The following is a 12774-nucleotide window of genomic DNA, read 5'->3' on the forward strand; positions in this document are numbered from 1 at the left end:
GTCCAATGACCGATTAGTTTTGGACAAAGTCATAGTTGTGGCTCTGCTGTTCTTATAGACACGTAACTTTGGGTTACTGGAAAATTCAGCAAAAAGTGAGAAAATACAAAAGATCTCAGGACATTCATAAGTCCAGAAATGATGAGTGCAAGAATTAAATAGTATTCAGACTGTAAAGAGTGTTCCAGCAAACCTTTTTTAGCCCCCATATTTAATATTTCCAAGAAACCATTAACCTTCAAAAACACAAAAAGCAGGAATTGTCAACATACATGACAGGTTCTCCAAAGGCAGTGTGTCTTCTGATGTTTTATTTCAAGTAGCAGAAAAATCAAACCTGTGTAACATTATCTTCCTGTTGTCTTCAAACTCGTTACAAAAAAAAAATCAGTGATTTTATTAGCAATGTTCCACTTAATAATGTACAGCCTGTAAACATTATGCTCTACATTCCAGCTAAATTTTTAAAGTCTATCTCAAATTTTGCAATAGGCCATAAACAATGCATCTCCATAAACGGTTATAAAAGAATCCACCTTTTCCTTGATTTGTGCAATTTTTTTTTGTTCTATGGCTCTATTTGGCACGCTGATAATGAAACTGGGTAGGCCATCCCATTTTATCTGTTCTGGAGAATTACTGAGAAGGGGCCTTTTTTTTAAAAAAAAACAAATTGGAAGATATTCTTTGAAAAAAAAAAACCAGTTGCATAACCTTTCTGTTTGTTTCCTTTACAGTGGCAGTGCTGGGCTATGAACCATTTTCCCCACTTTGCAGCCAGTGACCGTGTCAAAAGGTTTCAGGCGAGGTGCAAAATTTGTCCGATTCAATGAAAAGCTTCCACAATGTCATTCTGAAAATCCAATTCCGTCCTAACTTCAAAAGAGTGCTCTACTCTGCACTGTGCCAGTTTTTAAACTGTACTTAATGTCAAACTGCCAAGTTACTGTCAGTTGCACCAAATTAGACAGTTTTAAGTATTTTTTTTTTGGCTCTTCTTTATGGGCATGGAACGAAAACATTCCAACTCGTCTTGCTCCCAACAAATTCTTAACAATCAGAAAAGAAAAGATAGATTTTTTTTTTATCCCAGGCCAAGCCACTGGCAATAAAAGATTAGCTGAACCCACTTGAGTTGTCTAATAACAGGGTAATCCATTTTGGAAAAAAAAAGCATTGCAGAGATTCGATTAGCAGTACATTAGAAATTACATTTGGGCAGGCTGACACAGCAAACAAAGACAGCAGCTTTTTACCTTTCAGGTGCCTGGTGAAGCTATTTACTGGTGCAAGGCCAACTGAATCCACCTTAAAGATGGTAAACAAATCAGGAGTGAGTAGGTAGCCAGATCTCAAGTAACTGTTCTATTCGTGTCCTCGTGTACAAATTCAGAGATCTTCGGTGAAAAGTTTCAAACAACCAGTAAAATTTCTATGATGCCTGAAACATAAAAATTTGATTGACTGGAGAAGAGGTGTAACTGTGTAGATGGTAGCCATGTAGTGCTCTTCTGTGTTTCCACTCTGCAGTGCTGAGCTCACCCCTGGTGACTGACAAAAAAAACAAATCTTACTGACAAGTGATACACACTAATGAGAAACCACACTTCCACAATTCCACTAAGATGAATACAACCTTGTGAAGATCATTGGCAGAAAGGTCAGAAAAAAGGCCGGTTTATAATTACACCAAGGTATTTATAAACCTAGTGCATCTCAGAGTTCACTTTATCCTGAAATATGTAGAGATTGTTTGTCGCTGCCACAGCTATTATGTTCTCTGTTGGGTGCCAGGCCATGTGCAGGATCTTCTTGTTAAAGTCTAAACTGTCAACACTAATTTCATCCTTTCTCCTCTTGCCTCCTGTGCAGACTTTGCGTGGTTTAAGCACAGCCCGTGGTTTACTGTTCTCCCTGGAGGCTTCCAGTGTGACATCCCGTTTTGTGTTGCGGTCAAACATCCTGAAGAAGTTATTGTAGGCCCCAGTCATAATAACACTGTGAAGAAATTGACAATTGAAGCTTTAGTCAAGGGAAATATATATTAATTAATCATTGTGGTCATGTGTCACGTTTCCACAAGTCAGGCTGAATTACATCCATAAATGTTCATGTTTTCAAAATACGAAGCCAATGGCAAGTTGAATTTAAAGCAGTTGGATTTTCAAAACCAACACCTATTTGTCTTTTCTTTCAATGTGTATATTTCTATTGCGCAAGCATCTATTTCACAGACACCACTATATACCCCAGAAGAGTGAAAAACACCTCAACTTTTACTCTCTGAGGGTCGTTTGTCTGTGGACTTCTCTTCCCAGTGAGCAGTGGAAACTGGGTCATTGAATATATCCACAGCTGAGTTAGGTAGCTTGTTGATCACCAAGGGTGTTCAAGGTAATGGGGAGCAAACAGGAGAGTGGAGTTGAGGCCACAATCAGAACAGCCATTATTCTATCGAATGGCACAGCAAACTCAATGGGCCAAACAGCTTATTCCTGCACATAATTCTTGTACACCTTCATGAGTTGAATATCCCCAACAGTTTACCTCAAACTTTGGTGTGTGTTCCATGTCACCAATGGATATTGGTTCTGCTTTTAGTTCTGAACACTAGGGCATAGCAACGTTTGTTCCAGTCTGAGAGGCAAGGCCAGACTAATCAAGCTTCATGGATCAGATGCTACACCTATGCTGTAGCAACTGGTCTCATGCGACAGCTGCAGTAAGGATTCAAGGTAGGCATTTAGTATTTATACAGCCTAGCTCAAACTGTTATACACTATTAGGTGCAGGAATAAGCCATTTGGCCCATCGAGTTTGCTGTGCCATTCGATAGAATAATGGCTGTTCTGATTGTGGCCTCAACTCCGCTTTCCTGTCTGCCCCCATTACCTTGGAGAGTGCCTGTAGAGTGCAGAGATCCCTCCTTGAGGTTAAAATGTATTTTTTTTTAAAAAAAGAGAGTTGGTTGGTAGCATCTACACTAAAGATTTAAAGTAACCTCAACAACTTTTTTTTAAAGTCTCCCAGAGGTCCAAGAGACCCCATGCACTTTATAAACCCAGTTTCATGCTGTAAAGAATTAATGGTTATGTTAATTAGACAATGATGTCCATGATGATGTAAGCATGATATCAGGGGTCAGATGGGCAAGAGACTCCAAGAGAGCAAGACACAGAACAGTCTGTGTCCAGAGAACAACGTACTTAACATGAGGTCTTGGATGTAAATAGTTCTAAATAAATAGTTTCAAGAAAAACTAAATACTGACTATCTCCAAATCACTCAAGAGTAAGAGGCAGAGGACTATACAAGCAAAGGCCAACAAGCCAAACCATGGGGCAGCCCAAAACACCACTCAATATGTTCTCCAGTGGATCTTATACCACTACAATCTGCAGTCAGATACAAACTCCAAATTTATATAGCTTAGAATTAGATGAGGTTGGAGGAAAATCACAGCCAGTCTTATCCTGACCTCGACAGACATGGGCGCACATTCAATTCCAAAAGCAGTCACTGGATACTAATCAAGAAGGTCAATCTTGGCTTTCTTCCCCCTCTTTAAATCAAGGTTTGCAGAGATTCACTGTAGTCCCCCTTCTGCTACCTCAGCTAAGATCCATCATCTTAGCACAAGCCGAAAATTGAGTTGCCCGAGGCCTTCCTGACCTGAACAACTGAGCAACTCGTAACACAAGCTTGAGCCATTGGGCATGATGTATAAATGTATAAAATATTTCTGAGTTATGTCTTTTCAACTTTGTATATATGATGATGAAATTAATGTTGCCGCTGATGATATAGATGAAAATTAATGTATGATACTGCTCATTAAAACACTTAGTTTCATTTTAAAAAAGCATCTGAAATCACAACATTCTGATGCAAGAAATTCATGCTACATCCCAGTTCTACAAGTGCAGGGTGACCCTCTAGTCCTTTTCCTGTCTCTTATCGCTTGCACAAATGCGACTGGCCTGTGAGACACGATGGCTGATGCAACGTAACGGCAAAGATCCTGTGGTGGGAGAATTATTCTTCTTCTTCTTTTCAATAAGATTTGAAAAGTATGTCTGACAATTAACTACATCTATTGGGCTGGACTTAATGGAGGCGACAGGGGTCTTGCCTGCCAGAGATCCAGCCCATGGGAGTACCCCATCGCCTCTTTTAGGGAAGGCCCACCACATAAAGTGCCCCTCAGGCTCTTGACAGGCTAGCAGCAGGCCTCTCTGAGATTAAGGACCCAAGGGCGAGAAAGTCCTGCCTGCTGAAAGCTGCCAGCCAATCAGGGTCCCCAACTGCCCCCTTCCCGCTTGATTAAAAGCCCTCCTGCTACCAAACTTGCCATGGGAGGCATCAAATTCTATCCATCGTTTCAAAATATTCAGCTTAAGGCTATATGCAAAGCAGTACACAGACCTAATGACTAGAAACGTTACGGGAACTGTGAATGTGCCAATCCAGTCAATTTCACGTAACCCTCCTTGAACAGTGCTAAAGTTTCTTCTGAGATACATTCTTATATGTTTCATACAGGAACAAATGGGTGCGACATTTGTCATCATATATCCTGTTGACATATCTGTTGTTCAGTTTATCAGTTGTTACCTCCTGTTATGTACACCGAATGCCTTCTCTCTTCCAATCACTATTGCAACAGAAATCTTTACTCTCACCTTCACTGACAATCAAAGCACCTCCTTAAACCTAGTCCCCTGCACCCTGCTAGGATTACAAAAAAAAACTGTTCAATTCAGTTCACAGTTTAAACCAATTCAGCCTTCCTGTATTAAAATAATGTAAAAATTATCTGTATTCTTACATCCCGGAGTTGGTCAACAATGCCAAACACCACATGAAATCTGTAACAGCAGTTAAAAATTGCACATTAATTCTGAAAGTGGAGAACCATTTGAATGCTAATTAACTATCACAATTTGCAAGGACAGTGTAAAACCCATTTCTCTCTCAAGACAGTGCTGCAACATAAAGGGAATTGCACACATCAATGGCTAGGTTTGGAGGTTGGATCAAGGCGCAGACTTTCACAACTTAGTGACCCTGTTCAAATATTTACTCGAGGTTTGTTATCGACCAGCCTGAGATTTCTGATGGGAATAGGGAATTATCGACATTGAGGAAATTGCACTTTCACTACTCAAAATAATCAGCACACTATTGTGGATTAAGTTGCTCCTTTTCAAGTGATGCCTGTGGTAATGGCAAATGGTTACAACCATTTGCCCAATACAGGCAACTGTCCTGGATAAGCGAGGTGGTGCACTTGGTGGGACTATGCCTAACCACAGCGGCAATTCTTAAAGTGAGTGATCCTGAGCTGTGATCATCACTGACTGCAGGATCCATTGCAACTAACTTTGACTTTTTGCCCAAGGATACAGTAGAAAAAGCTGAAGTAGTACATGAAGAACACACAAGTTACACATAGTCCTCAAGAAAAAAAAGTTAAACACCAATTTATGAACTACATTTCACCAATAACGGTGAACCTACTAACAAAGAACTAACTTCATTCCCTCAATAACTACTTTCACCTCGACTTAAGATTGTAAACTACAACAAATATCTGCAATTTACCCACAAGAACATAACCACATAGTTGATCTTCAAGTAGATACCTTTTCCTTCCAGAGTTTTCCGTTGTAATTACCAGCTTTTGTATATCTCCATGCTTGCTTTATTTATTCATCTTCCCCATCTGGTATGGGGTGCATTTGTGTATTTCTCTATCACTTTGCATCTTTCAGATCAGCATTAGTACCTGCTACTTCTCTCAATCTTGATATTTATTATAACTACAATAATTACCATAAATATTCCCATCCCAGGTCTAAACAAATATAGAGCATTTAGGAAAATAAATGGAAACTATCTTGCATGATAAGACAATCTAATGAAGCTCCAGTGTTACCAATAACTAATAATTTTAACATCCAATAAGTTTGAATAGAAATAACACACTACCTTGCATGGGAAAATAAACTGCTGTTCAAAACAACATTTAGCAACTAAACTAATTCAGAGCATCCCTGCCCTCTTCTGGAGATGTCTCTGAATTACTATTGCTTTGACTGGTTTACGCCCAACCCTAGTAAATAGTAGGGCCTTCAAAGGAATTTTACTTCTCATAGAACTACAAACTTTCAAACATTAGGTTTTATCCTATCATGAACACAAGAAATCTTAAGCAGATTCCGTCCTGTTTAAAAAATATTTATACATATATATGTAAATCACTTTTCCTTCATAATGCCAGTCAGCTCTGCAACCACAGCAGTTGAAAATTAAATAGATTGGACAATGATAATAAAAGTAAAGTTCACTGACTATGATACCTCTCTTTCAAGATTTCATTATTCAGTTATGATGTAAAAGATGCTATGGTCTGTGACCAGATTATCAAAAGTGACTGCACATTTCCCATGCTAGGGTCAATCTCCTCCCACCCTCTTTAAAAGCACTTTGTGTCTATATAACATTAGCTGAACAATCAGATTTCTGCATTTTTCCCCTTCACCAGGGAACACTAGTACAATGTTTCATTGCACAGTTTAGTTGTGTGTGAAAATGTGAGATGGAATCCTGCTGAACTGTAGCCATGTGAAAGATACAAAATTTCTGAAAACTGGGTTATGTATCACTGCTGGTAGAAATTTCAGAGATAATAGAAAGGGGCCAGTAAAATGATTCCACAAAATCACCTATTGCTCTAGAGAATTATAGGTAAAATACCAGTACATGAAATCACATTCTGACCCTGAAGCCAAATAATGAGCACATATTTCACACAAAATGGAAAGATACTGTCGCTTAGCAACAAAAAACTAAAATCATTTTTAGCCTAATCAGCACTTCACAAACATGTTTACACCTGTATTAGAACTTAATGGAGATAAAAAAAACAGAGGGGAGAATTTTCTCCCCGTCGGGTGGGCCAGTCGGGAGCGGACGCAGGGCCGATCAGTGCCAGCGATCGCCGCCCGCAATCGGCTGCACGCTGCCATTTTACATGGGTGGGCCAATTAAGGACCGCCAAGCGTGATGTGCACTCAGAAGCACTCAGCGCTACCTGTGCGGGCGGGGCGAGGAGGAAGAGTTGGGGCCTGCGCTCTTTCGCAAGAATGCAGAAATCTCCCTAAGGCACAGAGCTGCTGCCTCAGGGAGATTAAGTTGGCTTTGAAACTTCAAAATAAAAAAAATAATAAATCATTTAGCGTCACATGAACTAGAGCATGTTTATCAAATGTTTAATAAATGTTTATTAACTTAATAAGCCCTTCATGAAACCTCATCCCACCCATGGATGAGGTTTCATGAAAAATGCGAAGGCTGCCTGGGTTCTTAGGCTGCACCCCGCCAACCTTAAGGTTGAACGGGCAGCCCTGTCAATTAGTTCAATTGCTGTGTTAATGGCCTTAGCAGGCCTTTGACAGTTTGGCAGGCACACAGCCGACACCGGTGCATGCCCGCCAAACAAAAGATCGGAATGACGCGCAGTGTCATCGGGACGCAAGGGCGGGTCAGGAACCCATTTGTTCTGTGCATGATCTTTGCCCTGGCTCTTTAACTCAGCCATGGCATTAACATCCCACTTGCGGGTTTCCCAACCAGAGTGCAATGTGATGATGACCTGTAAATGAAGGATCTCGATTTAAAGGGACTCCAACAGGGGTCAGAATGGCTGCAGGAAACTTTGATTGTGAAGGCTCGTGGAGGTAAGTAAATGGAAGGAAGATGTGGGGAAGGCAGTCCCTCCAGTTCTCTGACGTTTCCCTGGATGTCATGCAGGAGGTGGCGAGGGCCAGAAAGGATCTGCTGTATCCTCAGGAAGTGGGGAAGAAGCCAGCCACCCAAACGAAAAAGACATAGATGGAAGCGTACCAGGAAGCAAGAGTGTAGTCTCTTGAACCTGGATACAGTTCTCCAGGAGGCCTAAGGAGCTCAGGAGGCAGGAAAGGTGAGTGAGTGTCAGAGCATTTTCAGGTGCCAAGCCCCACACTGGCTTTCCCAGCATTCTCCTGCACACTTCTCAGACCAACCGCCTTACAGCTTCACTTGTTCCTCTCTCTCCAGGCACCTCACATCCCCATCTGAACAGACAACATCTCATCCTCATCTTGGTGCCATCTTACACCCATGCTGCACAGTCATCCTCCACAAACGTTGTCCTTCTATCCTATCCACACAATCTATTTCCCATACTCGCAGCTACCTGCTTTCTCTCCTTTCAGAAGAGAATGTTGAACTGCAGGGACAGGCGGAGAACTGATGGTGAGGGTGCCTCCAGTGATAGCATCTGTGACTGCCACTGACAATGCATGCCCACCTAGACCACTGGGAAGGAGGTCTTGTTCCATGAAGCTGCAGATGTCAGCAGTGAGCTGCCATGGAAGTCTCAGCCTCCTGAGGCACTGGTGCTCAGACATGTTGGGTTAGCTGATCCTCTGCCTGTAGACCCCTTTTTGGAGTCTCCCCCTCTTTGAGGGTGGATCTTGGCGTCCACCCCCACTGCCCTGTGCAGTGGCAGATGGCTGAGGAGAAGGTAGTTGGTGCTGGTTCTACTGCTGTTCTTGGTTCTGGTGGTGCTGCTCCTCTTGCCCCTCACTGTAGGTGCAAGGTAGAGCTGTATAAGCTGCTCCCATACAGTGGCGCAAGCTGACAGTAGCGGAGGCTAGATCAAGATAAATGAAGTCCAAATCAGCTGAACTGACTCCCAAGATGTGGTTGAAGAACTGCTGACCACAGAGAAACTGGGAAACACCACCACCGTGAGGTAGCTTTGGCAATCACAGAATTTGCAGTGCCACCTCATCACCACTGTGAAGTCAGGACTGCTGAAGTCCGTTAGGTTCCCAAGGATATAAATTCCCCATTGCAATTCTTTAAATGAGCAAAATACTAGTCTTAATCGATGTTGTTTTGAAGAGGCATTAAATGCTTCTCTAGAGGGAGAAGAGGGGTTACATATAATTTGCTTTTGTGCTGCCGCTCCTTCAGTCATGATTTCAGGAGACACATATCTGTAAATTACCAAGTCCAGTTCCCTTACCCGGGGAGCAGTTTAGAGAGATATTTATGGAGGGGGCGGGTGGTTGGGAGGATATTAGGGTTTGGGGGGGACCCAGCAAAGCCTGGGATGATGAAGCCCTGCTTCATTTAAGGGCAGGACCTCATTTATAATTTTGTTCTTCTGTTTTGCGTCTTGTAGCCAGTCAAACTGACAGGCTGGCCAGGTGGGTAATTCAGCAGCAGGAGGCCACAGCCTTTGGGGTTGGACCATGGCAATTGGGGCATAGGCTGTAGATCGAGGCTTGGGCGGAGGCTGCAAATTGCAACAAATCTAAAGACAGGCTGTGATCAGGAGATCAAAGGTTTCCTTGAGGGGCCGGGGTGAGCATTCCTGCCCCTCTGTCAGCTTTGGCTCATTTGGTAGCCTCGGAGCCAAAAGGTTGAGAGTTCAAGTCCCACTCCAGGACTTGAACAGAAAAATCAAGGCTAACATTCCAGTGCAATACTGAGGAAAGACTGCACTGTCGGAGGTGCCATCTTTTGAATGAGACCTGAAACTTAGATCCTGTCTGTCCCATGGCACGATTTCAAAGAAGAGCAGAAGATTATCCCCGGAGTCCTGGACAATATTTATCCCTGAATCAACAACACAAAAAAAAAAATTACGTGGTCATTATCACATTGCTGTTTGTGGGAGCTTGCTGTGCACAAATTGGCTGCTGTGTTTCCTACATTACAACAATAACTACACTTTAAAAGTGCTTTGGGACATCTGGTGGTTGTGAAAAGTGCTATATAAATGCAAGTTCTTTTTTTTTTCTTTTTTGTCCCTGGTCCACAAGAAATGCCATAAAAAGGCTCTCCGCTTCTGGAGCCGGCAGCTCCCGCCTTCATTTCGTTGCCGGGTTTCCTGAGCGCTGGGAAACCCACCCAGCTGAAGTTACATTGAAACTATTCTCCTAACTGTGCTATGGGAGCCTGATTTAAATGTTTTCGTGAAGTGTCCTGTCTCACCAAGATGACTCGCTGCCGTAAAAACGGTGTACAGTCAGTCGGGTTAGAGTCAGGCTCAGCATTTTTAAGTGTTTAACCCACACCCCCCCAAACCCCTGGATCTACTTCTGTCCTTTTTGGGTGGGGGAATGGGGGGGCCTGGATTGAAGAATTTAATACCAAGACCTATAATTCTGTACTTGGATAAGAGAGATGCACTTTGTGATATAAACACAGAGTTAACTCATTGATGCTAGCCTTCCAAAGTCCATGATAAATAAGAGCCAGTTGAAAAACAGCTAGAATGAGCTCAGATCATTCTTGCTCACTAATAACATAACAAGTATGTGATAAGATAGTAATAAAGAAGATCTGCAAGAACTTGGGAGCAGATCACTTCTTCCCAATGAATTATGGATTGGGAGAGAAGGAGGAAAATACTGAAATGTATAATCATATAACAAAATAAGCATTAATCTGGAAAGACGGCCTAGTCTACAATAAGATAATACAGTAGCTAAATTATCCATATAATATTTAACAACTTCCACACATTTCACAAAAGGCCAATATTAATTATTAAACTATTCGACCGAGTGCCTGCTCTTGTAGCTTTCTGACTGCCAGTTGGTTGTAATACATTGGTTCAGTAAACTTTTCTTTCCTATAATTGCTTTCTATGTTTAATGTTCCTCAATTCTAATTTGGTGATAAATATGCTGCGGTGATGGGTTTCATGTTCTGTCACTGCAGCAGCACAAGATTAACATTACAGTTACTGCTCTCTATGCCCAGATGACAAATGTATACCCTGTGTCCCCAATATAAATCACTTCTTAAGATCTGTATTCAGTCAGTTGATTACAGCTCTAGTACATCAATCAAATTCTAAACACAATTGCTATGGACTTATTTAATACAAATCCTTTGCTGCACAGTTCTGTCAGCAGCAATTAATGCACCCATCTCCAGTTCTAATATTTCTATACCATTGATTTCACAATCTCATTTAAATATTATACATACATATACGTGTGTGTGTGTGTGTGTGTGTGTGTGTATACATGTGCGTATTTGTGTATATTATATCTTTCTTCCTCTTTTGGCTCTCTCTCTCCCTGTTGCTCTATACATCTAGCAACCTGATTCCAGGCTTCTGCCGTTTCTGGGCCAACAATTCATCCCTGTTGAATAACTTGCATTCTGCTACAGCACCTGCACTTAAAAACCTTTTGCAGTTTACTAATGCTAAACGTGTAATGGAATTAAAGTTGACAAAATGTCATTATAGACCATAAGAACATGCTAAAGTTTTGCTTGAAATTAGTGCAAAGGTACAATGGAAATAAGCTTGGAACATGTCAAGTATTGTGGGTTATGAAAAAAACTGATTTCTACTGATGTGCTTTCTCAAATGACCTTTTTAAATCATAACTTGGGCACTCTCGGCCCACTTTTGAGATGGTTGAACTTTTAAGAGAAACGAAAGGTGAAACTCTCAGAGTTCATCAGACATCCTGTGATTAAACATTCCAGAAAATACGTTTGATATTTTGGACTAAAGTTCAATTTGATGTGGACCAATCAAGGACTGATCACGCACCCCAGAACCCATCAAGGACTGATCACGCACCCCAGGACCCATCAAGGACTGATCACACACCCAAGGACTGATCACGCACCCCAGGACCCATCAAGGACTGATCACACACCCCAGGACCCATCAAGGACTGATCACGCACCCCAGGACCCATCAAGGACTGATCACACACCCCAGGACCCATCAAGGACTGATCACGCACCCCAGGACCCATCAAGGACTGATCACGTACCCCAGAACCAATCAAAGGGGTGAAAAAGGATTGACACAGGGACGGTTAGTATGTAGCAGAAGGAGAAAAAGGAGGTCAAGACCCTTTATTGGCATGGCACCATCAGGGAGTGAGACCATCAAGGAGACCCCACAGGAAAGCCGATCGTTCCTAGTCAGATCGCGCCGAGTCAGATTGGATCCAATCAACCTGCAGTCAAACTAGGCAGTATCTGTATGTTTTCTAAAATTACTTACTCGTAAGTTTTAAGCTTTTTCTTGTTAATAAAAAAGCTGCTGGAAAGTTTAAGCTTTTTTCTTACTAATAAAAACAGCAGGATTTGCAGTACCATGGCATCAGTTACAATTCTCAATCTTTTGGACACTCAAGACCATTGGGAATCAAATTAATATAAATTTTACTGTGTAAACATTTGAGCGCTCTTATTTGTGTAACAGCCATTTAGAAATATTTTCTATCGCTATAGGTGGTTTAGTCTGGGAGTTTGAGAACCTAAATCAGCTTAAGACAGATGCTTACAGGATTTAAAACTATCTTTTTAGTCATTTTTGTTAGTCAGGTAGCAGCCAATCAAAACTGAGTAACTTTCAATGTAAAATCACTGAATAACAGCTTATGCCTTGTTTCCTCTTTTTTAGTTTCAACTCAGAGTGCAACGCAGGTTTGACCTCGCACCAACACTGAACTAGTACGGTGTAAAGCCGGTATTAAGGCCTGGCTCCTCAGGAAAACAGCCTGAGACACCCTCCTCTATCGAATCCCACCCCACTTTGCTGTAGTGTTAGGCTGGGCCCTGATTCCATGTTCAGGCTGCATTGACACTATTGGGTGGAATTTTATGGCCCCTCCCGCCAGTAGGATTTTCCAGCCCCGCCCAAGTCGATGGACTTTTGAACAGTTCGCTGCATTTTAC

At 41.9% G+C, this 12774-nt stretch overlaps 1 protein-coding gene across 4 annotated transcripts in view; it reads right to left on the reverse strand.

The window, feature by feature from the left end:
• Positions 1–296: 296 nt before the first annotated feature.
• Positions 297–12774, reverse strand: part of LOC144678643 (serine/threonine-protein phosphatase 2A 55 kDa regulatory subunit B gamma isoform) — a 334751-nt gene continuing 322273 nt past the window's right edge. For all 4 annotated transcript variants that reach the window (XM_078538387.1, XM_078538413.1, XM_078538405.1 and 1 more), the window contains one exon: positions 297–1998. In XM_078538387.1, the coding sequence (XP_078394513.1) occupies positions 1707–1998 (292 nt within the window). In that variant the 3' untranslated portion in view covers positions 297–1706. The remainder of the gene's footprint in view (positions 1999–12774) is intronic.

The sequence above is a fragment of the Cetorhinus maximus genome, chromosome 1, assembly GCF_964194155.1.
Source record: "Cetorhinus maximus chromosome 1, sCetMax3.hap1.1, whole genome shotgun sequence".
In the NCBI taxonomy this organism is placed as follows: domain Eukaryota; kingdom Metazoa; phylum Chordata; class Chondrichthyes; order Lamniformes; family Cetorhinidae; genus Cetorhinus; species Cetorhinus maximus.